Raw genomic sequence first — 27,352 nt, forward strand, 5'->3', positions numbered from 1 at the left:
AAAATGCTATCGAAAAAATTTCCGGGAACATTTGAAACCAAAACACTGGACCTAATTCGTAAACCCTAAATTCTAAACTCGCCTATTTAAGATCTTCTCCTAAATATAATTATTCTGTGTGTATAACAATTACACAATGTATATAAATACAGTACATTTATGAGCAGCCGCCTAAGTCTGAAATTCAAACGAATTCTAATTTCATTTTAAAAATAAATTCTAATCCTCACCTAATTAAGATAAAAATGAGGTTCAAAATATTTTTTTTATTTTGTCGTACAGCAATTACCCGTTATCTATTTAAGTATAAGTTAGTGGATGAGCATATTCTATATAGTAGTTATACAGAAGTTATCGCTAAGAATGAAGAAACTAGCTTACATTGTTATTTTTAGTTTATTTTATACTACCAGCCGAGGTACGTTAAATGGTGTTCATATACTGAAACCATTATTATTATCAAATTGCTAAACAAAATTAAACGAACAAATATATAAAGATAGGGTTTATTTAAAAATTGTCAGTCTTTTAGTGTTTTTAAGATACTCGCATATTGGTTACAAAGTACATTTAATAATATTTGAGAGTTTAAAGTGTCGAAGAAACTAACCAAGTTGGAAATCACTACTCTGATCAGATCTCGTTTACAGATTTTGTGTTAGGCCTTAACACCATCCGCTATATTTTAGAATCTTAGGGTTACTGATTATAAGATTCAACAACATTTAAATTTATAAAAAAATTTACTTCAATTTTATATTAAAAACATGTTTTTGGGTTCCCAAACAATGCCATAAAGTTTTAAATTTATTTCCGATGGGAACCACACTAAGCAAGTAATATATTTAGGGCTCAAAAACCATCGAGTGATAATTAAGACTACAGTAACCAAATTAACATTTGTTAAATGACAAGTTATATTCAAACGCATTTTTCATCATTTTGTATTAATAAAAACTTTAATTGAAAAAACATAGCTAATATAGATATTAATTCATTATTATTTATCCATTATGTTCTACGACATTTCCTATCTTTTTAGCCGTTTTGAACCGTCTTGGAAGTTCGGTTAATTTTTCATTACCTAGTTCATTAGTAAGTACGTTGAGTGAATAACTGGTGGTACTGCGTAGCATCAATTGCTGCGATTCCCTTCTTAATATTCTTCTTTTCAACATGTGGTCGAGCGTTATCATGCAGAATTTATTAAACTGGTTCATTATATTTTTTCAGTAACAGTTTAATTATTTTTAATTAGATTGTAGTACACTAGAGCTTGCTATTCTCATCACATATATAATAAATTGAATATGAGTAATACCCTGCGGCGTCGGTTCGCATGCTTCTCTACTAATACAACATTTTTAGATCCTAGACTCACCTTCAATGGTCAGTGGTAAAGCACCACAGAAAACACTTTTTTGTATTGCAAGCAGTGAAACCGCGATGTTGAAGCGGCTCATATTAGCAATTTCAGTTGGATGCTCAATTGCTAAACTGTCTGAAAAATGATTAAAAGTTTGAACTCGTTTTTGGTCTTGCACAGTCTTCGAACGTTTTCATTGCCCTCCAGATGATTCTTGGTCATAGACGCTAAAATAAATAATCACTTTTAGTTAGTTGAAATTAAAACCAACTGTAATATAACAGAGCTGCATCAGTATAAGTTTTGAAAATCATTTGATTGGTACATTGGTAACATATTTCTTCAGAATCAAACAAAAAACAAACGGATGAAAACAGCGCAATTTTGATGTTTTATGATTAGCGCTTGTTTACAATAAACAATTTTACACTACATGGAAAGTGTCAAAACTAACTGGTTGTTTATATTGATATTTGCATTTCATTTTTGTTGCTGAAAATATATGCAAGCACCTAATACTATTATTACTTTTTATTTATAGTGGGTTCAACACTAGCGGCTTTCAAATACACTCACTTAATTTCAACGAACATTATCAGTTCTATATTCTTTTTCAAACGACCTTTAGGCCCGGCGAGATTCGATCCTAGTACGCTATTGTCGATGAGCTAAAGTCTTAGCTCGCACGGCTACCCACTAGATATCTAATATTATTATTTATGATATGCGGAACATTTTTATGTATATGAATAAATTCCAACTGAATTGTTCATTAAAATTATTTGTGCAAGTCGAAGTTGTCGAATTTATCGAATAAAATGTTCCCCCTAAACACAAAATGTAACACAACCTATTCAGTTGATTTAATCGGATTTATAAGTCAAAATTATTAAAAACTAGACCATCAGGATTATACGTCACGCATAGCATGTTTTATTCTATTTTTAATATCGACCCTTCCTTATAAATTTTGTACGTTTATAATTACAATTTTACTGGACGCAATTTAGTTATTTTAATATATTAATAATGTAACATTCTTAGGAATAATTAGTATTAAACCAATTTTCAAGCATTTCAAAAGCAATAAACAATTAGTTTTGCCTCGTTAAAAACGTTCCATTAGTTTTATCGCGAATTTTAAATGTAATAATTTTTAATGAGTTTCTAATTTCACAATCTTTATATATACCTGTAATACGAGGGTATTATAAGTTACATTTAATAGGAATCCAAAAGTTGAACAACTTTTTAGATTTGTTATTTTATATTAAGTATGTTCAAAATAATTCGTGTTCACAACAATACACATAACTCCTCCCTTATTTCAAAATTCAAATGAGTTCAGCTAGCCATCTTTAGAACTACGGGCGTAATAAGATTTAATAGTGATAAACTGACACATATTTCCAAATTTCGTGAGCAAAATAGTACAGAGAGCTAAACTTCTTCATGTCATTACATATAAACTACGGCGAGTGAAAAACAATAGTTTTGAATTATTTTATAAATATAATATACTAATTTATATAATATAATTTATATAATATATAATATATATATATATATATAGATATATATATATATATATATATATATATATATATATATATATATATATATATATATATATGTATATATATATATAATAAATTGAAGTCTCCTTTTACCAACTATGGGTTTATCTGGACTGGGCCTAAAGTTTAACGTGGGCTCCGAACTACGGTCTTCAGCATTAAGCCTATCGACTGGCGAGTGACCAACTTTATAAATCATCCCAGAAGACATCCGGTCTTACCCAGCCCGGTTAGTGACGTGGGGATAATTTTTTTTGTCGGATTTTACACTCTTGCCTAGAACATACACAAATTTTAAACAATCACAAACATAAATTTACGACCATGCCCCAGCAGGATTCGAACCCGCGTCTATCGCAACAGTAGGAGGACCGTCCCGTCGCCTTTACCACTGCGCCACCAAGTCGGCTAATACTAAATTTAAAGTATAGTTAAAATTAATCATTTTTGTGTTTTCTCTTTTATTCATATACCTGAAATGTGCAAAATTGCGTTTTTCGCATTCCTTAGTTTTGTTATTGAACTTGAAGGACACTGTTACCGAAGCTCATTAACCTCTCTCAGTGTCTTAGGGTAATGCTACCCCATCGGTCGTTAATTGTTTATCGAAATATCCAAAATTATGAATTGCAAAACTTATTGTTTAAAAATCCAGCACAAATTCTCAAAGAACTTTTAAACAGCTTAGGAGTTGATGAGTGAGCTGTTTCTAGATATTTACATGCGATGGGAAAGATCCAAAAGAAGGGAAAATGGCTGCCACGTAATTTTCAACTTTGCAGTTTCATTGCGAGCCAAGAAAAGTTTTCTATGTGTTGTCATGACTGGCGATGAATGATGGATCTACTACGACATTTACAAGTGCAGAGAGCTTAATAAACCGAAAAGCCTTCCAAATCAAAACCGAATCAGAATATATATAATTACGAAGTCTTGCTGTGCAAGTGGTGTAAGGATTTGCAAAGTATAATGTATTACAAGCTACAAGTTGCAATACATCCACTGTACTCGTCAGAGAGAGCGCATTCTAATTACCACTTGTTCAGATCAATGCAGCTTAGCTGATACCTAGTTTCAAAATGCTGAAGAAGTGCGGAAAGGTATTCATGCTTGAATGTTGGGGACAAGTTGCTGGAGAGGATGGATATTTTTCTCTGATGGAGAAGGAAATAAGTTTTATGATGGAAAAATGATTAGAATACATGCAAGCACCCAACATCTTTCAAAAAAATATTCACCCAAATTATATGCTTCAAACCGAATAAACAAAAATCTATTTATTACACTCTCAATAACTCGAAATTAACCCTCGTATATACCTCAAGCAACAATAAAAAAACAAACAACATATTATACGTTCTTAGATAACAGAACATGGAACTAACGCTAATAAATATTTATGTTTGTTGTTACAATCAAAATTACTGGTATTTTTAATTACTTATGTGGAAATTATCGACTGTGGTATCAAATAACCTATTTCATTATTGGTTTCATTATTACCATTTTATGTAATTTATTATAATTGATATATTGTAAGTGTTTTTTTTTTTCCTTACAGGTGCTGAGCAGTCGAAACACGACAGCTTCGAGGACTTTGTGACTATGGTAGAAAACAATATATCAGAAACATTTACATATGTAATTTCGAAAGATAATTCAGATATCTTAACACTCTCGGATACAAAAGCTATAGGTATCTATAATAATTCTAAGATCAAAATAAACATTAAATATATACCGTATTAAATAATATTATTCTAACAAAGAAATACATTATTTTATATTATCCTTAAAATAAATGAGAATATTAACGGGTATCGATATCACACATTGAAAAGCCTAATTGATACAAAGTCAGTTACTATTCCGTAAATAGTCAATTTATAATCCCGATTTAAGATCTGAATTATCAGGTGTCCAAATGTCTAATTCAAATTACCCATTTGTCATTTGATTCAATATAGTAAGCAGATATGTGAAGCACATTAACAAATTTCTTTAAATTCACTCGACTTGAATATTGGGATTCCTGCAATATATTAATGCAGTAACTTTAGTTAATTTCATTTACTTATTAAGTTAATGTTTACTACACCGCCTCATACAACTTATAGCTATCCACTTACTAGTAAAGTAATTTTACTTAACTAATTGAATTTTATAACTCACTAATTTCAATTTTTTTTTTAATGACGTGTTTTATCAATAATATCTAAACCAAATTGAATTTCAATTTTACGAGAGGCGGTTATGGAACCAAGCAGAATTGTAAGCAGAAGACCAAAAATGTATTGTGTGGTGCCCTTATTAAATATCATTTAAGGAAAACATCAATTCTGTCTAACGCACTTCTTGAAAAAGTATTTCCATAAAGCATTTTATTGACGGCTGGTTTTGGTATATTATTTAATTTTAGAATAATTTGAAAGTAGGTCTATATCTAAGATAACACATTGGTCTTTACTTAGGCTCTACAATAACACTTTATAATGTCTCATGTGTAAAACTGTTTTATTTATGATATATTTTCTCTAACGGAGTTTATCATTTGTTATCATAACCGATATTCATACATATTCATTAGATATAAAATCATGCCAAAACCCATCATGCCAATGGGATGATTGTTATTGTTCATTGTTACTGGCATATCTATATTTTTATTATCTATCTATCTATATATATATATATATATATATATATATATATATATATATATATATATATATATATATAGAAATCTATACAGACCGTTTTATTCTCATTTATATTTATTATCCATATCGGATGAAGTTACACCTATGATACGACTACTGTTACATAAATATTATTTTATTTTAAAGTTATATTTTATAGTTAATTTTCTATTATTTTCCGTTCATTTCTGTTTCATGCATTATTATTTAGCTTCTATATTCCCTCACTATCTACTTAAATAGTACCTACTGCAAGACTCATAATGTCAAGTTTTTTAAATTATATAGATATTATTGCCCATTAGTGTAATTAGCACAAAGAGTTGAAATAGTTGAAATAGTCGACAGTCTACAAGATGTAAGATAAACTACATACAATAATTACGACAGGTTTTGGAAATTAAATAATCATTGCGCTCTCATAACATTTAAAATTTAAAATTATTCTAGTCTAGAAATTTTAAAAAATTAATATATTTGTATTCCTTCCCTTTCCAAGAATTTTTTAAATTTTAAATTATTTTCCGAAATACAGCTGTTTAAGTGACACGGCATCTGAAAACGTAATTTTAAACTAGTTTTGCCGAAAATACTGTTCTAAACGGTTTACAAGATATATCAAAATTTACTGACCTGATTTACTTGGAATTTGATGTGAGCATTCTCTCTAAAATAAAACAAAAAAGTAAATCAACATGACGACTGTTCGAAATAACGAGATTTATTTACCATTTTTACCAATTCCGAATTTTTTTTAAATAGAACACCAACCTTAGTTTGTGTTACATTCTGTAAACGTTTACAGATGACCCAAAGTATCCAAGGGGTTCCTGTCAATTTGCTGTTTTTTATTTCCTGTCAGGGTGTACCTAGAGTTTGTAGGTGTACCTCTAGCTCATCTGCAGCATATTAGAGTTTACAGATGAGACGGCAACAATCATTTAACCTGTTTTATACAAGCGACATAATACGCCTATACGGAAGGATCTTACTATGTCTCTTTGCTATAGTAGTAGTGGCAACTTTCTTTTAGGCATCAGTCGTATAATTAAGGACAGTTTTTGATTAGAACAATTGGTATTTAAGCTGGGTAAGCGCTTGAGGTGCAAATACCGCTTAGGTAAAGCAGAACGTTGAGGTTTGTCTGAACTGATAACATTTAGAGCATCGCAATCGTAGCCGGACAAATGGCCTAAGGTGGAGATAAAGGAAACTTTACTCTATCTGAAAGAATATTATCCTCATCTTTCCCATTGCCATATTTTAAGTTCAGGATGCCGCTACCTATGGTAAAGATCAATCGTTCCAATTGCCTCTATGGTTTATCTTTAGGCATATCTGTAGCACACAGAGCCAAATTGCAAATAACTAAATTACTCCACGACAGTGATTTAGGCTGGAATTAAGTTTTATAGTTATGAGCTAGTTACAAAGAAAGCACAGTAATTATAATATATTGGATTGATCATCATTCATGGTACCAATTAACAAGTAATCGTCTGTGAGTTTATTAATTAATGAAGGCTCGCCTATTTGTACTATTATTTCATTGGTTAACTTTATTAAATTAGTGTATTACGTTATTGATGTATAATATGACTATGACTAGGGACGTTTGCGGCGGAGAAAAATATCGACACCTTGATATACCGATAATTTTAAAAATAACATGTCAATTGAAAAGACTCCGGCCTGACACATAGATGGCGCTACTAAAATTAAATCCATATGCTTTTTTAGTTAGCCCTAACTTGAGTTAGTTAGACCTTTAGTGAGACACTGCCCCAGCAAAATCAACTATCAAGGATTGGTGTGCTAAGTTTAAACGTGGTGAAATCAGCACCGAAGACGGTGAACACCGTGGCCGCCCAAAAAAGGTTATTACCGACGAAAACATTTAAAAAATACACAAAATGATTCTGAATAATCGTAAATTGAAATTGAATGAAATAGCAGACACTCTAAATATATCAACTGAACTTGTACATCATAAAAAATTTTGGTATGAGAAAGCTCTGTGCAAAGTGGGTGCTGCGCGATCTCACTTTTGACCAAAAACATCGACGAGTTGATGATTCGAAGCAGTATTTGAAGGTGATCAAGCGTAATAGACTTGAGTTTTTGCGTCGATCTGTGATAATGGATGAAACATGGCTCCATCATTTCACTCCGAAGTCCAAACGACAGTCACCCGAATTGACTACATATGATGAACCCGCTCAAAGACTTTTCACTGACTAGCTTGAAAAAGGAAGGACCATCAACAGCGAATATTACATAGCGTTATTGGATGGTTTGAAGGACGAAATAGCCGAAGAACTGCCGCATTTGAAGAAAAAGACAGTGCTTCTTCACCAAAACAATGGAGCTTGACACAAGTCAGTCAAAACCACTGTATTCCTCATCCACTGTATTCTCCAGATCTGGCCCCCAGCGGCTATTTCCTGTCATCTCAAAACAATTCTCGCTGGGAAGAAATTGTCATCGAATGAAGTGGTGATCACCGAAGCTGAGGCCTATTTTGAACCAAAGGGGAAATCGTACAACAAAATTGGTATCGAAAAGTTGGAGGGTCGCTATAATCAGTGTATCAGCCTTCAAGGGAATTATGTTGAATAAAAAAATCCAATTTTGGCAAAAAAAAATTTTTACTATGGTAGGCCGGGGAATTTTCAATTGATTTGTTATATAGTATGTTTATAAATATGCTAATATCGAAGAAAAAAATGCGAAAACCTAAATTAAGAAAATATTGATATTTTACAAAAGATATGTCGAAGTAAACATACCGGTATATAGGTCCAAAACGAGCGATTGATATTCTCTAAACATTTATAAAATTGCGATATTTTTAATAAACAAAACAAAAATGAAATACCAAAAATGCACTTGACATTTAAAATTAAGTATTAATTTTAAAGGTTTTTTGAAATGTTTAAACATATTTTGATGAAAAAGGATTTGCTAACATAAATATCGATATTTTTTGATAAAGATATATCATGAAATAATATAATAATATAATATAATATGCGTATAATGTGATATAAAGTTGGCTATTTAGTTCCCACGAGTTTCAGGAAATAAATAAAATATCCATCATCACAGAGACATTTGGTATTAATACGCAGCATTTTTATGTAATTTCCAATATTTAATGCTGCTACGTTATTTTACTTATTGTCGACTGCAGGCTTTTATGCAGGCAGTTTGTTTTCGCTAGTTATTCTAAAACTATTGTATGATTAATTATCCAAATTCTGATGTTTTTTATCTTTAGATTTAGGAAAATATGATTTTATAATTATCGGGGGTGGTGTAGCAGGAGCTGTAGTAGCTAACAGATTATCAGAAGTATCGGACTGGAATATACTCTTAGTAGAAGCGGGTGGTTCCGAAAATGATTTTTCAAAAATACCAGGTTTGGTAACCTATACTTTCTATTCAACCAAAAACTGGGGATATAATACTACTGCACAAAAGAACGCTTGTTTAGGTAATATCAGCATCTCATATAAACCTGTGTTTGTTTCATATTAAATACAATATAATTTAGGTTTCAAAAACCGACAATGCTTCATGCCGCAAGGTAGGGTATTAGGAGGAGGCTCTGCAATAAATGGCGTTGTAAACTCTAGAGGTCATCCTACAGATTTTAATCGATGGGTAAATATACATTTGGAGAAGCGTAATTTTTTGTCTCCTAATTGGTGGCTTAAAGTCGCAAGTTTCTAGTAAAAAACTTATTTAATGATGCTATACTATAGCGCATTTGGCAGATACCTATACCTAGAATATTTTAAATATCAAAGTCAGTCGTTTGCTCAATCAGAAGATATTACGATTTCGAAGCAATGGAATTATCAAAAGATTCTCTTCGCCATATTTTGCATTTTGATTAAAAATAATTTAGCTCAAGCTCATAAAAAATATTTGCCGTTCATGGCGCTTAGTGCTTAGTGAGCACTAGTGCCAACATTAGTTTGGTCGGTTTCGTTTTAGATATTGCTAAATATGAGCTGGTCTTAACAGGTCAGTCTCTAAAAAAATAGAGCCAAACTAAGGTATTTCGCATCAAGACTGAGAATTAAACTTGAACCATAAAATAATTTGCAATATTTGCATTAGTGTGGATAGCAAATGAAACTGTATATATAAGTTTTACATGAATAAAATTAATCATTTTTTGATGTGACTGATTACAGGCCATAAAAATGTATCGCATAGGACAATATAGTTCAATAGGCCAAATAGGTAGTGATTGAAACCTGATAAAGATCACTTAAATTTGCAAAGCGCTCACTAATATTAAGAAGAATAGTAAGAGTATTTTATGAAATTGGAGATCTAGCAAAACAATTAATTAAATAAAGTTCAATAACTTTCTTATTGTATTCAACTGTCAATGAATTTGTGGACAGCTATTAAGAAAACCGTTCCGAATGTATTAATGCAACCAGTCTCTCATTTTGAAAATCCTTCTTATACACCTCTTCAGTGACTAATCAGCGATCTTCTAGTATCCTAATATTATATATTCTGTTCGAGAAAAAATGTCCTAATACTGTAAAGTTGACTCCGCTGACCGGTCTAAAACCGGACTAAATATTAACCCCAGAAATATTAATATTCCTACAATAACCGAATTATGGACTTACTACCTAACTGACATAAGGCCAATAGATCAAAGTGGCACAAATAAAAACTGAAATTTGTTTTCCGAAGTCCGTTAATAAAAAAAATAATCTACAAAAAATTGAAAGTTTCGTTTATATTTACCAGTTCAAATTTGAAAGTTTATTAGATATATTACTATGATCAACAATTATTAAGACTATTTTAAAGCATTTGCAAATATTAAAACAAAAAGAATAGGTATATATTGCTGCGACCTTACCGGCCATATGTGTCAAACAACAAAGTGCAATTAGCAAATTAAACAAACCAAAACAATAAAAACTAAAATGAGCGAAAATCTAAGTGAAGAAATTAATGTTTGTTTTAAAAACAATTATTTTTAATTTTACTATAGCATTTATATAATGAGTGTATTCAAATTCAGTACGTCAAAAAAAATTTACGTTTTTCAAAAATCAAAAATTGTCGATGACAATTATCCCTCGTTAAGTAATCATTTTGGAGCAATTAAATTGAACACAACTTAGGCTTAAAAAAGATCTTATTTCCTTTGAAAGCAAAAAGAGCAAATATTTTGCTAAAGAGGGTCAAGTAAGAGTTTTGAAAGTATAATTCCTGTTTTCCAAAACGTTATCAAGCGCTTTATTGGGAAACACGATACACTGATTAATGCATACGATTCAGAAGCTCCCGATCATCCAGACATATAGAGACAAAAAAAACATTAAACATAATATTCTTCAGTAGTATTATTCGCTTATCACAGTATACTACATTATAATTTTTTTCCTTTGAGTCAACTTAATCATTCCAAAATAGCTGTTATGGACCGCTAACTATTTTTGTATACGATATAACTGTTTTTATATAGCATTAACTCTGCGCAAACTTTCATCAAAAATTCAACGGATATTATTTTGCCATATTCCCCAATTTGGCTCAGTCGAATTTTCTGACCGATTAGCTATATTTCGATTAATCATTGTATACAATTAATGTGGTTTGAAGGGACGAAAGCAGTTTTTAATAACACAACCCATTTGCATTATGCGAGAAGTCTTACCATTTTTTTGTCACAGGAGCATGGGTAGAATAAACCGAGCAATTTTTAAAACAATGGCAAATATTAAAACATTATTATAATAAATATTTTTTACTAATTTTTTGATATCCAAAATTTTCACTGTAAATGAGTATTATGTATACAGATCTGCAAAAATACCTAAGAGCTGTTTAAGTTTTGTAAAGTTATTTTGGTTATGCTGAATCTGAAAATGACCACCTTTTGTCGTAGAATTTTTTTCCGGCCCACCAAAATGCATAAAAATAGTTGTAAATACTCAAGCAGCTTTTTATTGCAGATCTGTGTTATAATAGATATAAAACAGGTATAGAGCTGTAATAATGTCAACTAGTTAAGACAAAGTTTGATTTACGGCTAAATAATGAAGATATGAACGATATTCGGAGATATTTTTAGGTTAGCATCTACGGAAATGAAGGATGGTCATATGACGAAGTCCTTCATTACATTAAAAAATCAGAGAAAGCAGTATTTAAACATGTAAATCGTCATTATCACGGTGAGGACGGATACATAGATGTTAGTATACCACAGGTAACACCATTGCTGGTAAGTATTACTTATTGTTTAGAGTTAGTTATTAGTTAGGGTTAATAAAATTTAGAAGGTCCACGGACAAATAATATACATTCTTAACTAAATACAAAAATATATGTTCTGAAACCATGTTTATTTGGTTAAAACTGGCCATTGTTCCGTAATCGTTGTTAAATATTGCATTTTGAGAGCGAAGCTCTGATACTGAAGGTCACTTAATCTCGTTCTCTCTGATCTTTAGCTATAATGTCTAAGGTATTAAAAAAAACATATTGTGCTTAAAAAAACTGGTTTATTTTACGAAAAAAATGGACCAATTTTTTAACAGCGATGCAAAGCCATACTGAGAGTCTTTTAGGAAAGAGACATCACACCGTTACATTCGTTCACCATTTAGTTTTAGAAATAGATGGCCGAATAGTCAGGGCGGTATTACATAACATAACATTGGTTTTTGGCTCTTATATTAACATGTTTACTATTCTCTTAAACGACATACGATAACCGTTAAATATTGGAATTGGTAAATAATGTTTAGGCTTGTTAAAAATTATATTTAAAAAATTACCTCTATCGAAATAATTTGTTATTAAAAAATTGATATAAACACTTAAATAAATATCTACATTACCTTCGTTCCTCGCCTTTTTGTTTATGGAAATTTAACCTAAATTGAAATTTGTATTTTTCTGTTGTAGGAACCATTTTTAATAAAATCTTTCAAGAACATTGGCATGGAGTTTAATGATGACTATAATGGAAAAAAGGAAAACGGTTTATCCAGAATACAATATTTCATCAAGGATGGTAAACGTGTCAGTACAGCATCGGCCTTTTTAGATAAACTTACATCACGAAGAAACTTACACATTACCTCTGACAGTTTTGTAACAAAAATTATTATAAATAATACTACCAAAATAGCAGAAGGAATACATTTTGTTAAAAATGGAAAAAACTATTATGCTACAGCATCCAAGGAGGTTATAGTATCCGGTATGTCCATCAATATATATGTTTATCATTTTAATTACACATATATATTATTCTTAAATATAAGCACTTCTTGATTAAATAAATGTCATTTAGGGTGTTTGTTAGCTATATAAATAACAAATCGGCTCTGCTCTGACTGAAGTTATGTTAAATTGGGGAGACAGAATTTTCTGTTTTTGTTAATACACTGCTTTAAGATCACCTATCTATAGCAACAATTATTCTATAAAGAAAGAATCATATTCTGATGCGCTTGAAAAGCAGCTGTCCGTTGGATATTTTACATGTAAAAAATATCGAAATATATTTTGTTGCTGATCATGATGAGTATTTACCAATGCCGAGAATGGAGTCAATGTTAATATCTGAGTTGGTCTGCAAATTCTGGTTCCGCTTCCTTATTAAAAATAAGCATTAAGAATAGTCGATGGATTTATTCAAATTATGAAGGCAGGCTTTCATTTCTCAGCAATATTTGAACACCATAAAACAATGTTCAAGCCACTTTCAAAAGATTGGAAAAAATTTTTTTCACATCAACTAACGGTGAAAAATTTGATGGATCGAGTGTTTCTTGTAATGTAAACCAGGTTACGTCACCAATAATACGCGAAAGAAAGCCCGGTCAAAGCCGTAAACAAATGTGACAACTGTTCAAAGTACGTATGGACGCCATGGCATGCATTTCGTAGCAAATTCTTCATGATAAGCTGCTCGTAGTGACCAACTAGTTAATTCAACTCTTACCTATTCTAATTCTACTATTAATAGCTAACATTGTTGATGCGATCGATTAAAAAAACAGACAATGCAATATCTCACATATCTTTAGCGGTTCACTCTACAAAAATTACGAGAGAACGGGTGAAAATTTTATGCATCCGCCATTTATCCTCGTCCAAGTACCACGTGTTAGTATCTCTTTAAATCTCCTTCAATTGGGTAAATCTAGCTTTGAAAAAGCTTTGTGAAAACAATATTTCGCTCAGAAATCTACAGAAGAAATTCTACAGTGACGAGACTACATTTTATTACAATTATAGTAAAATCTCTTCGGGAAAATCAGCCATATATTACCACATCACAGAGTGCCGCACATAATATTTGAATTACAGTCTGTCCCAAATAACAGTTAACTCACGTCATCATTTATGACGCCATATCGCATTGCTGTCGCATCAACTTTAACTTTCCGTTTATTTTGGCTTTGAGATATAACAAAATTCAATAACTAAGGGAGAATTTCTTATCAAAGAAAGGAAAGTACACGACCAGAAAATATTTTTTCTCACTTTAACGGATGCTATCATTTAGCCTCTATGAAACGGTACGGTGTTGTTATAGAGTGGACAAGGACAGACATAAAGTGTATACATAAAATTAAAATGAAATAAAATTAGCAACACCAAAATGTGGGATTAGATGTATAAAGAGTGTATATCTATTTAAAAATTACAAAAATTCAAATCAACAAACACAATCATGACAAAGTACAGACTTCATCCAGACCGCGTAAACTAGAATCCATACCGAAATGCTAATGGTGATTTGGTCAGGGACACTGATAACAGCATAGGCACAGTCCATACATAACCCTAAGCTGCGTGAGTAGCGGAGAGTCGCCCAGTATGTTGTTGACTGAGGTAAAAGTAAGGTGACCGTTCGAGAAATGATAATGGTCTAATCTCAGTCAATTTATAAATATGGCATTTTGACGAAGGCGATGAACATGGAGAGGAGAGTAAAATTCCATAAGAAACTTGTTACATTTGGGTTCCTGGGCCCATTGATACTGTAGCTTGTTTTTGATGAAACAGGAAATGAATGGGATAAGATCAGTATGGATGAAAATCGGAGAGGAGACCGCCGATTTAGATGCACTATCTGCCCGCTTACTTTCCAGTATGTCAACGTGAGAAACATTTTATATTCATTCAGATAGATGATACGAATGACTGCGAGTGAGTCGGTAACCAGAGGATGTTGAATTTTTGTTCCACGAAATATTCAAGGGACTTTCGGGAACCTGTATGGATAAGCCATTGCCACCATATTGTTTGAAAGATTCTGCTGCAATGGGTTCAGCGGAGCATATTAAACCATGTTTAGGGAACTTGAAACAGAATGTTTGGTACAACAAATGCGCTGCCAAGTCCACTGAGCCATCAGTATATATGTGATTAGTTATCCAGGATAGGTGGATGATTCTGACGTAAGTGGAGGTTCTAAGGAGGATGGCAGAGCAAGTGAACTCACATCGAACTTCAGTAAAAGAAAATTCGCAGTATAAGAAAGAGGTAGGCGGCTACACGATCTTATTACTTTAAGATTAATTACAATATGTGTATCGTCCGCGAAATATGGGTAAGTGAGCCTGCCGTCGAGAATTTTGCTTACTAAATTTAGGGAATTATAAAAAAATGGGAAAGGATTCCTTGCTGAGAGCGTTTTTGGCCTGGGTTAGATCTCCGGTGTTTGCCTTCCCTCCATATTTTGATCAGGATAGAATAGGATCAGAAGAGCGAAAAAGTACCAAGTGACCAAATTTCCCTGTTAATATCCAGCGGAAGGGTAAGGGCTAGGGCTTTATTAGGGTGAAAGGAACACTGTCAGGTCTAGGTGTGCAAGGACGAGGGCGACTGAAGGCAGAGGACTATTCTCCGAAATAAATATTAGGGTGGATTGAAGGATTTAATGTGGATCCGGTAAAATCAAAGGGAGATTGGGAGGCACTACGATTGTAATTTATGGAGACCGAGGCTAAATGCTTAGCTAAGAGATTTCGGATAATGGAAAGATCGAAATGCTAAGTACCTTCGGAAACAGGCGAGATCTGATATCAGGCAGGTTGGATAGGATTCAGAGCATCATAGTATACTTTCCTTCCTCTGATCAATTGAGAACCATGTTTATTCCAGCGAGGAACAGGATTACGTGAAGGATGAGACTGATGTTGAATTAAGAAAGAGGCTGGGTGCTTCATTTCATTTCTGAATATGATTTGATTTAAGGAACGATCACCTGAGACTCAACGGCTTTGGTAATGGGGTGGATAGGAAATTGGCGGAGCAAAGAACACAGGGGCAGTAATTGGTCGCTACTATGGAGGTTAGGTATAGGAGAAAGAGCCAGAATGTCAGAAAGGGCAAAGACTTTGTGAGACTAGGGTGAGCTAATACAATAAAGGGTACTCAAAGCTAGACTGAGGTGGGTATAAGCTCCACTATTAAAAAGGTTGAATTATATATCTATATTACTAAAAAAAATGTGTGAAGTAAAAAAGCCCCAAACTAGGACCCAGGACTGTAGGTGCGAGAAATTTCTATTCTTTTCTTTCGTAATATAAAATATCTTATGTATAACTGAAGATCTCTTTCAAAAATGCCGGAGAGAATTATAATAGCATTTTCACAAAATATCGTTTTTATATCATCTGTATATTTATAGCTTTATGGTAGTATTTTGGTCTCTCCGGCATAATCCCGGTCACTATTTGGTCATGTTTTGTTTCCGCTACCTGGCCTCCCACTTATTTGTGATACGTAAAAATCATTGTAATTGATCATTGGCTAAAAGAGAAAGTGATATGAATGCAGTATACTTTGCATGTATGGACCACATGCCACCTTAAATAGTTCGAACCGAGGCGTTCTAATCCTCTCTCACTCTTTCAACTACATAAACAAATAACGGAAAGGCCTGCAACAGCAGTCCATTAAGTGAGCAATCGAAGAAGTATCAGGCAAAGAGAAATAGTTAACTAGTCTAGTTTAATTTCTTCATTAACAGTTTGTAGGGATATAAAATTCTGTCCTGGATCAAATGAACGGAGGGTTTGTGTATATTTTAGCTCGGTAAATTTTTAATAGATATCGGACAGGTTGCCTTGAATAATGATAGAGAATGGAAGGAAATATTTATATTTTATAAGGACATTTTCTCGGATTGAGAGGCCCGACGTTGAGTTGCGAGACTGTGATTCGTATGATGTATTGCACCTTTGGAGAATGGGGCTTTCATTGTTAGAGGTTTAATAGGACGGGGATTTAACTTGACTATAGGGGCTAGGGGGACGATCTGGTGAGCTGGTAGACAGAGTAAGATTAACGTGTCAGGAGGAGAGAGGAAAAGGTAACAACAGGTAATTTTAAGGAAGGAAAAAAGAGGAAGGGGTATTTCAAAGGTGAAAAGTGCCGATAGCATAACATAAGACATGAGAACGTTTTGAACGACACATTCAAGGTCCAGTGATACATTAAGCCCAAAATTCGCACCGAAAAAAACTCCTAATTGATATATTCACTAATCCTCAAATATGGCAACTTCAGTAACTAACAAAATTTTAAGAGCAGCATTCAACCTATGATACCTATGGTACCTATCGTTTACGAGTTTCAATAATAGACAGACTATGGAGTAGTTTCCAAAAGGATACTTCTGTGACCGTGAACACGTTCACTAGAAATATTTTTAAATGCTTTGTCTTCACAATTTCTAGTAGCCGAGGGCTGATGTTTTTGCTTAACTTTATTTGGCCTTATGCCTCAATATACAGCTTAAAATCTGGTAGTCCTAATCTATTCCCAGAAGATTAAACTAATCAAGGTATTGTAGTACCACAAGCGGAGGAGTTTAATGACGTAACAGTTTTGAAAAGTAGTATTAATCGCTATATGCCAAATTCAGCAAGTATAAATGATCGGGAATTATGTACCGTTTGAATACTAGAGTAAGTTACCTAAAAATTAAATTAGAAATTGTAACTTTAATGTCACATATGAACTGAAAATTCCAGTGCGTAGCAAAGAAAATGCAGAAAACGAAACAATGAAAAACTTTGTTTTGTTTAAATTTGGATTTATTCGTTAAGTTAATCTCCATCTAGAGCCACACAATTATTCCAACGCCGCTCTAACATTTCAATACCCCTTTTTCAGAACGATTTATTATTGGGAAAATAGGCTCGTCACCAGTTGCTGTTCACTCAGATCACAATCGTTTTGATTCTAAACTGAAGTAATGGGTATATGTTTTATCCATTATCACATATCGATACAAAGTTTCCAGTTTGCTACGTTTAAATATGGCCAAACGCTGCTCAGAATCATCAACACGTTCTTGTTTTTTGGTCAACAGTGACCAAATGCGGCACCCACTTTGAACAGACCTTTCTCATAATCAAGCGCTCATGCAATATAAAACCAACATGTTCTTTTGATATCTTTACGATATTATCTAACCCTTACAGCATCGCCCTTCGAACATTCTAAACGATTTTGTGTTTCTTATGTTTTCTATTGTTAGAACTCCATTTGGACGTCCACTGTGGCTTATCTCCACGACCGCGTTTGAAGTCAACAAACAAGAAAGTGTTGCTTCTGATGAAGTGGAGTCCTTGTAATACTTTTCAAGCCATCGCTTCGCTTGAACGGTATTTCCCATCAAGAATCAGTCTAAAATTAAAACATGAAATTGTTTTATTATCCATTATTTTGATATAAGTAGAGTCACTCTTAACACAATAACTCAGAAACTTATGAGTTGAATATCAATTGGGGCAGCTTTCTTTTGAAGGTTAGTACTAACTGAAAAAGCAGCGAATGTGTAGGAATGTTTGTCCGGTTGGTCGTTCGGTTTGTCCGAACACTCAATACTATTTGATCAAGGAATTTGCACGAGAACTAAAAACACTGGTTGAAGAAATATTTGTTTATTTCTATTTAAACTGATACATGTGGTTGACGGAAGAATGGACAGGATATTAGGTTAGGTAGAGAAAGTACGGCAGAGCTGTGTAACTGGTACTGTTACAAGGGGGTAGAGAAAAGAAAAGAGAGCGAGACGTCGTCGTGGTGGACTTTTAAAGCCGGGAACCGCATGGTACCAATTCACCGGCGCTGTCAACCTTTGAACTTGCTGTAGATGAATGCATGGTGGCCTAAAGGGTCGTATCAGTCGCTACAAATGCAGTGAAGCTAGCGCCATCTATGTTTAAGTTCCGGTACATTTCTGTCTATGTGGTAACAAGAATCAACAAAAATTAATTATATTTTAACATGTGAATGTAATTGTAAAATGGCACTCGATAAAGCAGTTTATAATAACCAAAGTGTTATGATTATAATTTGTATAAACGTGAAAATTGTAATCTTCTAATTTCAGCTGGAGCTATTAATTCACCACAAGTCCTAATGCTCTCTGGCATAGGACCACGACGACATTTACGGAACTTAAATATTCCCGTAATTCAAGATTTACCCGTAGGTGAATACCTACAGGATCATGTTATGTTTACTGGTTTAATAATAAGGTATAATATATGTACGATAATTTGAAATAAAATGGCCATGATACGACAAAAGCCATACCTTCTGTAAATTTTATCTATGGTAATATATCCATATAGATTTCCAGTTGTTATAAAATGAGTCTGGCGCTCAAGAGAACGTTATAATTGTAGTAAATATAAAATACTCTCTTCCAAATATTACATATAAATATATTGTATTTGTTCACAGATCGCTAATGTAAAAATGGATTAACAATTTTAAAAATTACTTTAATATTCAGTTTTCTTTTCACTCATTTTCCTGAGTTTTAATATAATTTGTTCGATTCTTCAATTTATAAACGCTATTACTATAATTACTTCCGCAAACCTGCCAGATACCTTTTACGAGAAATATTATCTCTTTTTAGCATAAAAACAATTATTTCCGAAACAATTATTTGATATACTACAAGAGACAAAATTTAATGTTAGTAGAATCTGACTAAAAAGCTGAATATTGCTAGGTTCTATATTTTATTCGCTTCTCTTCCATAAAGTGCTTCCATAAAGTACTTCGATGTGCTTCTCTACCATAAATCCATATTCATGTCAAACTTTGTCACTAGAGATTTTATTTCCTTCAGTCCAATAAACTCACATATAACGAAAGAATCATATGATCATATATCATATAATCATATTATATATTGCAGCGGATATTTCTAAATAGAGCTCTAAAACAAACGTATTAAGCAGCAAAAATATAACATAATCTAAATAATCATCGTTCCTTTTTTCTAATGAACCTATTGACCGGTTCATGGATGTCACAAAACTGTAGAAAATGTGTGCTAACAATGGGAAATATTAAAAAAATAATAATTCTCCCAGTGATCCTTGATTCTCAATAATAGTCATTCAAAGTTAATTGATAGTCGCTATAATTTTCAGTCTTAAGTCAAAAAAACCTGCAAAACTTATAGCCAACATGATTACCTTGCTATATTAATCTAAATTATCGACAACAACTTCACAGATAATTTTTAAACTTCTAACTTGAGCGCAAATCCGATATATTCTGTTAAAATAAGCCAGGAAAGTGTCTAAAGATATTTAAACTGGAATTGTTTGAAAGAACTGCCTCAAAACTAATAAGGCAATGCGTTTCGAATATTATATTTAATATTATAAACTCATGGACAACTGAATTAACGAATGAATTAACTACAACCTGTTTCAACATCCAGCTTGTTCACAAGGAAACCTTTCTGGCTTCTGCCTTATGTCACACCTCAAAATAATTCTCATCATATGAAGTACAACATGACAGAACATCAACATAATAATGAAGCGAATATGCTGCTGGAACAAAAAAAATAAGTATTTTAAAGTTTCAAGAAAATATATTTAATATTAGATTCATTTTAACAACTGTAAATCTAATTTATATACATTTTTAATTCGTTAAATTCATTTTTAAAGTCATTTCCGTTAATTTACCGAAGAAACCAAGTATTTATCACATTTGATTTTCACTTTTCAGATTGAAAATTATAATTTAATAAACACTAAAACATAAGTATTATGTTTCAGAACAAGCAAGGTTTTCTACAATGAATCTTTAGTTGATTACTTGAAATTGTATACTGAAAACAAGCGACCCCTTAACGCATTCTTTGAAATGCTTGGATTCATCACACTGGGGCCTAATAAGCTGATTAGACCAGATATTGAATATCTGATGGGACTGCCAATACATACAAGTAAACATAAAGGGACGTACGAAAGGTAATATATACATGTTAATATAATATTAATATTTTAATAAGTTACGAACTTTATTTAATAAAAATTAAAAAATTGTTGACAAAAATAGATTTGAATCCATTAAATTATAAGCCCACATTTTTCATCCCCAATTCCAGAACCAACATGTTCAGCAATAAAATAGCTTAAAATCGTTGAAAGGGCAGCGTTGTTAATCATATAATACACTTAGTATATAGAGATTAAACATCACTATGTTTAGTTAATATAATAGAAATAACCTTATATCATAACTATACTTACAAATTATAACTCGTTAAAAATTGGTAATTACTATAAATAAATTTGCTAAAATTTCTGCAGTTTTTAGTTTAGTATATTTTTCTCCCTTTATATATTTAATTCAAAAGAAATATTGTAAAAACCGATTTCTCATTTCTGTTTTTGGATTTTCGTACTTAGTTTTTAAAAACTCATCGGTACAATTACGTATATTATTTTTCATTTTGTCATTGCACCTATACTAGTTTTCGGTTTATTGGATCACTTCCGGTCATTCGGTGAAACTAACACGTGATAATATATACAAGTTAAGCTTAGGTAGGATGTTTAGATGAATTTAAGTTTACATTATTCTTCCATAGATTTTTTAAAATAACAAAACTATCGCTTATTTAACAAAGGACTAATAGAGAGTATTAACAGCATATAATATGAAAATGTGTGCATACATTTAAAGAGGTATAGGTACGGTATACGTTATTGTGGCAAAATTTGATTTAATGAATTAAACTTGTAGATCGCCTTCCGATAAATGGACATTTAGTCAAATATTATAAAATAGACTTTGCGTATACCAGATGTAATTGGTGAAATGTAATAATAAATATTTTATACTTTATATACATACAACATACCCGTGCAACCTTTTAACCAGGAATTTTAGAGAAATATATTTCATGTTATCTCTATAAGTCTGAATATTTTACATTACATTACAAAATTTACTGCGACTAATGAAATAATATAAATAGGAAACCCTTAATATACCAACTAAATACCAAACACTTCAACAAAACCAGTAAATTGTCTCAATAATAAGTCAGTCTCATATAATATTTTTTCTAAAGATTTCCCTATATTTTTATACATTTCGGAATCAACTAATTTACTAATATCACAACTACTAGACAGATCATCTGTATTCGCTTGATAGGTGTAAATTGAGAATTTACCATTTCCACCGTGACATTGTGTCAAAAACGCTTTTACAACGTATGCTTTAAATGATTATTTTAGTTGTTCCTTTTCGCTGAATCATGGGTACTGATCTCCACTATCGCCAATAAATAATAAATTATTAAATAGTCTGGGTTATTAAAATTTATCACCCCTCTATTTTGTTATATCATTCTTAAATTTTCAATTAACAGTCTAATTTTAATTCTGACTACAACTTTTTCTTTTCTTCTTATTTTTCCTGCAATGCCACGTCTAACGCAATCTACAAATTAACGTTATAACATTCTAGTATTTACATTTTCATGTTGGTTGCTAATAATTTCCTTCAAAATTATATAAACATAAAGTGAACTCGAAAAATCGAATCTAACCATACCTTGTTAGTAACATCACATGCCACACATTTTGAATGACAGATATGGCAGTCTTTTTAGTTATTTTTTTTTATTAATTTTAGAACGCGCTTTAAAATTATTTTCCATTTATTATTTCTATTACTTTAATGTTGTTTTATGATTTCTTAATCTAGCTAAACTCTTGATTCATTAATGCCTTAGAATTTAAACATGATACATTCGTAACAATAAGGCGAATGCAATATCAGATTATACCTAATTTTTCAAAAATTATCTATTAAATTAATTGTTTTCTTGTAAAGACCTAATGATTATCATATATTATTTGAATGTATTATATTGTGTGATACTGTATGGTGTATTGTACTACGCTGCGTCATCAGTTTATACTGGATGCCTTAACTCATATTCTTTATTTCCTATCAAATTGAAAATATATTGAAACAATTGACAAAGTAGCTGAAATTTCTATTTCCTTTTGGCGAAATCTTTTGTTAGTTTTACTTTGTACGTTATTATTTAATTTTGTATTATCTTTCGACATTTGCTGACAAAACATGTTTATATGACTTTTAGTTTAAAAAATCTTTGCTTCCAAATGGTTTGTGTCTATCATTTTAAAGCCATAAGTCCTGCATAGTATATAATTTTCAAGACTTGAAACGGGTTCACATATATATCACTAATAATTATCAACGACCATTTATTTTACGTAAAAATACTATTTATGATAATACTAGCTACAAAATATCTTAAAAACGGCTATAATTTAGTGAAGTGAAGCTTTGAAAGCATTCGAGAAGCCAATGCATGGGTTTAGTATAGATCCAATTTATTTTCAATTAAGTACTAGTTGCTTTCTCAAAGTTATAAAATCAAACTATAGAATAAAAAATATTTTAAGCCACATATTTAAAATATAAAATATAATTTTCGCTATATAACTATTTTTATTTAAAATACAAATACTAGAATAGAACTAATTTTGTCCAACCCCTTAATCAGTAAAAACAATTTTCTTTCACGAGGACTAAATTTTTAACTGTACTATTTTACATACAACCTATTGTGGGAGAATGAATAAAAGCTAAAGAAAACAACAGATAATTTTGGAAAATTTTAATTATTTCTAAATTATGATCGAAAATTTAAGTTTTTTCTTTATTATTCCTTACCAAATTATTGTCGCTAACTATTAATAATTCTAAGAGGTAGGTCATAGTGTTGGTACCTTTTATTGTAGCTCTGGGTAGTGAATATTATATTACTGTCAAGTATTTCTGAAGCACTGGTATTTATTCCTTACGAATCAGTTCGTTTAGTTCCTTTATTGTGGTTGCTTATATCAATTCTGATTTGTTGCTTCCTTCGTTCAGCACTTTTCTCCTTAAAAGTGGATGGCTTATTTGATAATTTTCAAGAAGACTATTATAGAACAATATACAGAACAATATAGATCTGTTGTTTTGACATCAATATATCACATGCACTACTTTAAATGCAAATTCAAACGTATTGGTAAGTCATTTAGTGATCAACAATTGAGGTTCGGTAGTTCCGTGATAGATAAATACAATATATATATATATATATATATATATATATATATATAGTAATACATTAACTATAGTACCATTTCTTACATTTTTGCCTCTAAGTTTTTTATACCCCAATCTAATGTAAGTTTGGTGCATTTCCGAGAGATTGTGGTCGTTAAATTTCAGTAAATATTTGACGTTGCAACTGTGTCAGAATGACTATAAAATCTCTTTTTATACGATAACATAAAAAATATTATTCTCAAAATCAGTTATAGGGCAGACAAAAAATTCTTTTACGATTATGTTGTATTTGATTATTTATCTATGTTTTTGATTATGTATCTTTATACTCATATAATACCCAATAATGTTACAAAAATTATGTATTGTATTTTTAATTGTTTCGTCATTAGTTATGCTTCCTTTTACCCATTTCACAGAGATACTTATAATTATTACACATCATTTGTAGTTTAAATCAGCAATACGCCTCAGCCTTCCAGCTCAATTCCAGTAGCGATATTATTGTAATGCCCATCCTATTGCATCCCAAATCCAGAGGATCCGTCACATTAAAATCAAACAGCCCACTAGATAAACCGCTAATCGACACGAACTATCTGGCGGAAGATGATGATGTTGAAATATTGTACCAAGGCGTTAAGAAGATATTGGATTTAAATAATACTAAAGAATTTAGAAACTTCGGAGCATATGTTGTACCATTTGATTATCCGAATTGCGAGGAAAACAAAAAGCTTAGTAAGGAGTGGTGGATTTGTGCTATAAAGCATATGAGTTCTACGATATGTTATGTGGATAAATTTCTCTGTAAGTACTAAGTATATAATATATTAGTATTTCCATCACAAATAGAAGTCCTTCCATTTGGCCAAACTATCAAGAAACATTTTGTAAGTGTTACGAGCCACTGGCTTGAAAATATACTACAGAGCATCTCAATAGGCCAGACTTTATGAATCGACGGCTATTCGTTTATTTATCATGATGTTTTTGAAGTTTCTTGGACAGAAAGAGAAGCTAAATGCTTTGTAACTAAGGAGGATTACTTTGAAGGGACAAATATAAACTTACAGAAATAAATAACCTGTTTGTATTCTATTTTCTTACTATGTTATAAAAATGTTTTGCGGCATTTTATTAGAGTAGTATTAAAGATTTTAATTGTAAATTGTTATAAAGTGACAAACTTGCAACCCCCATTAATCAGTAAGAAACATAGAAACATAGATGTGGAATGTGTTACGGTGATTAAAGGATAAAAACATATTTTTATTTATTTCTGAAACATAATCCCCACTCCAAAGTAATTTTCCTTGGATGCCGTAAAATTATGCCAAAACTTTTTCTCCTGTTTTCGAAGCCATTATCAAATTCCTGAGAATTTCTGAGCTAGCCTTTAAAGTCTCTTGTCAACTCAGAACACTCAGCTGTCTTCGGATCAGTTTTGTTGAGTTTATGTAATATTTAGTTCGTCAATACTACATTAGGTGAATAGAGTGGTTGCAGATTTGAATATTTTATGAAAGAATCACAAAAAAGCAATGACGGAATATTTTCTGATCTTGATAAAGAAATCGATAACTGAATGCCTTTGATTATCTGTCTGTAATTGCTTCACTTTAAGATGAATATCTTAAAAAAATATTTTTAGTTAATAGGGCTAGTGGACTCTGTGAAAGAAATTCATAATAAACAAAACTGATGCTTGGTAGATAGTAAATACCAGAATGTAAAAACTTATTTCTTCAGTTTCATATATTATTATATATCAGAGGCAGTTGTTATTTTATACTATAATTAATTTTAATATTATATGTGTACATGTAATTTGATTTACGATATCTGTACACGAAAATGCAAACTATCATGGAAACAACTGTTAGACGATCTAACCTAAATGTGAAATTTCATAATTATGAGTTTTCTTCCCAAATAACCGTTTTCCATTTAGTATTGTATACAAACTTAGTATCCTTGATTAGTTACAACATTTTCAAAATTACCTTTCCGTCGTTCATAGCGTTTGCTCTTCTATTTAGATAAAACTACTGCTCAAGTGTGTGAAATACTTTTAGATATTTGTGGTGATGGTGTACCGTATCGTACCTTAATTTATGGATTTTATGTCAAGGATTTCAGAGTGGTGATTTTCGAAAAAATTGAAGATAATAAATGCAGGATGCTGATGCTTGTTATAGGGTTTAAACCCTGCACAAACTCATAAAATACTAGCAAACATATCTGTTAAAACTGAATGAAACTTTAATGCAGATGTCTAGTGATTTCTGTTAAAGAGAGTATATGTAGAATATTAAACTAAATGAACAATCTTGTTGTAAAACAGACTAACTATAGGGAGTGACTGATGCAGTGCAGTTATGGCTTGCATAACAGCGCTCAGCGACATGTTGAATGAGTTGTAAAGCTCGAACTGCTATAACATAAATAGGCAGCTCTGCCGCGCCAAGCATAACGATCATATATAACACTTTCTGTTTGCCACTTGTACAGATTGAGGCAACATGGTTTGCTTAGGACAAGGTTTCTAAATAATGAAACGTGAAAATACGTCGATGCCTGGATTGCTGCACAGAAACATCGTTCTTTCGACAGGGAATCACAGAATACGATGGACGATATTGGGATTAATATTTATTGTATCAGTTCTACTCAAAAAAGGCCTTTATACGGCCAACAATTAATAAGATTACATAAAATCCCCCTAATAAATTCGATTAACATAAAAAATAATATAAATCTATAGTAAATTTTAATTAACTATACAAAATTACTTATTATTCTATTAACTATTAAATCGACAATAAATTATATTATATACTCCCAGTTATGTGTAACTAACGATAACTACTTTCAGATCTACCATCCAGTATCTACAACTAAGATGGGTCGAGAACTTAAGGACTCTGTAGTAAACTCAGATTTGCAAGTCCATGGTGTAAATAATTTGCGAGTTATATGTAGCAGTATAATGCCTGAATTAAACACAGGCCATACAATGGCTCCAACTATGATGATAGCAGAGAAGGCTTCTGATCTAATAAAGAAGCACTATCACAAATTATAAGAAACTTTTAATCAATCTATTTACATAATCTATAAATTAACTCAGACACATATCAATTATTTTAGCTCCATGAAAAAAATATAAATATATTTGAAGCACTTTTTAAGAATTCTGCTAAAATATTGTTTCTTATTTTCTATTTTTTTCAACCCGTTCAGTCCATATTTGA

General features: G+C 31.6%; 1 protein-coding gene across 1 annotated transcript; it reads left to right on the plus strand.

Moving 5' to 3' along the window:
* Positions 1–332: 332 nt before the first annotated feature.
* LOC143201569 (glucose dehydrogenase [FAD, quinone]) lies at positions 333–27,139 on the plus strand. The gene is made up of 10 exons (XM_076412698.1): positions 333–418; positions 4,505–4,639; positions 8,923–9,138; positions 9,199–9,308; positions 11,761–11,913; positions 12,600–12,897; positions 19,060–19,207; positions 20,762–20,956; positions 24,547–24,905; positions 26,974–27,139. Exons 1-10 carry the CDS (start codon positions 364–366, stop codon positions 26,997–26,999), a joined length of 1,695 nt encoding a protein of 564 aa, XP_076268813.1. The 5' UTR covers positions 333–363; the 3' UTR covers positions 27,000–27,139.
* Positions 27,140–27,352: the final 213 nt, after the last annotated feature.

Source organism: Rhynchophorus ferrugineus, unplaced genomic scaffold (genome assembly GCF_030347505.1).
Source record: "Rhynchophorus ferrugineus isolate W39M unplaced genomic scaffold, kcgeb_rfMv2 rfM8, whole genome shotgun sequence".
Classification (NCBI taxonomy): Eukaryota; Metazoa; Arthropoda; class Insecta; order Coleoptera; family Curculionidae; genus Rhynchophorus; species Rhynchophorus ferrugineus.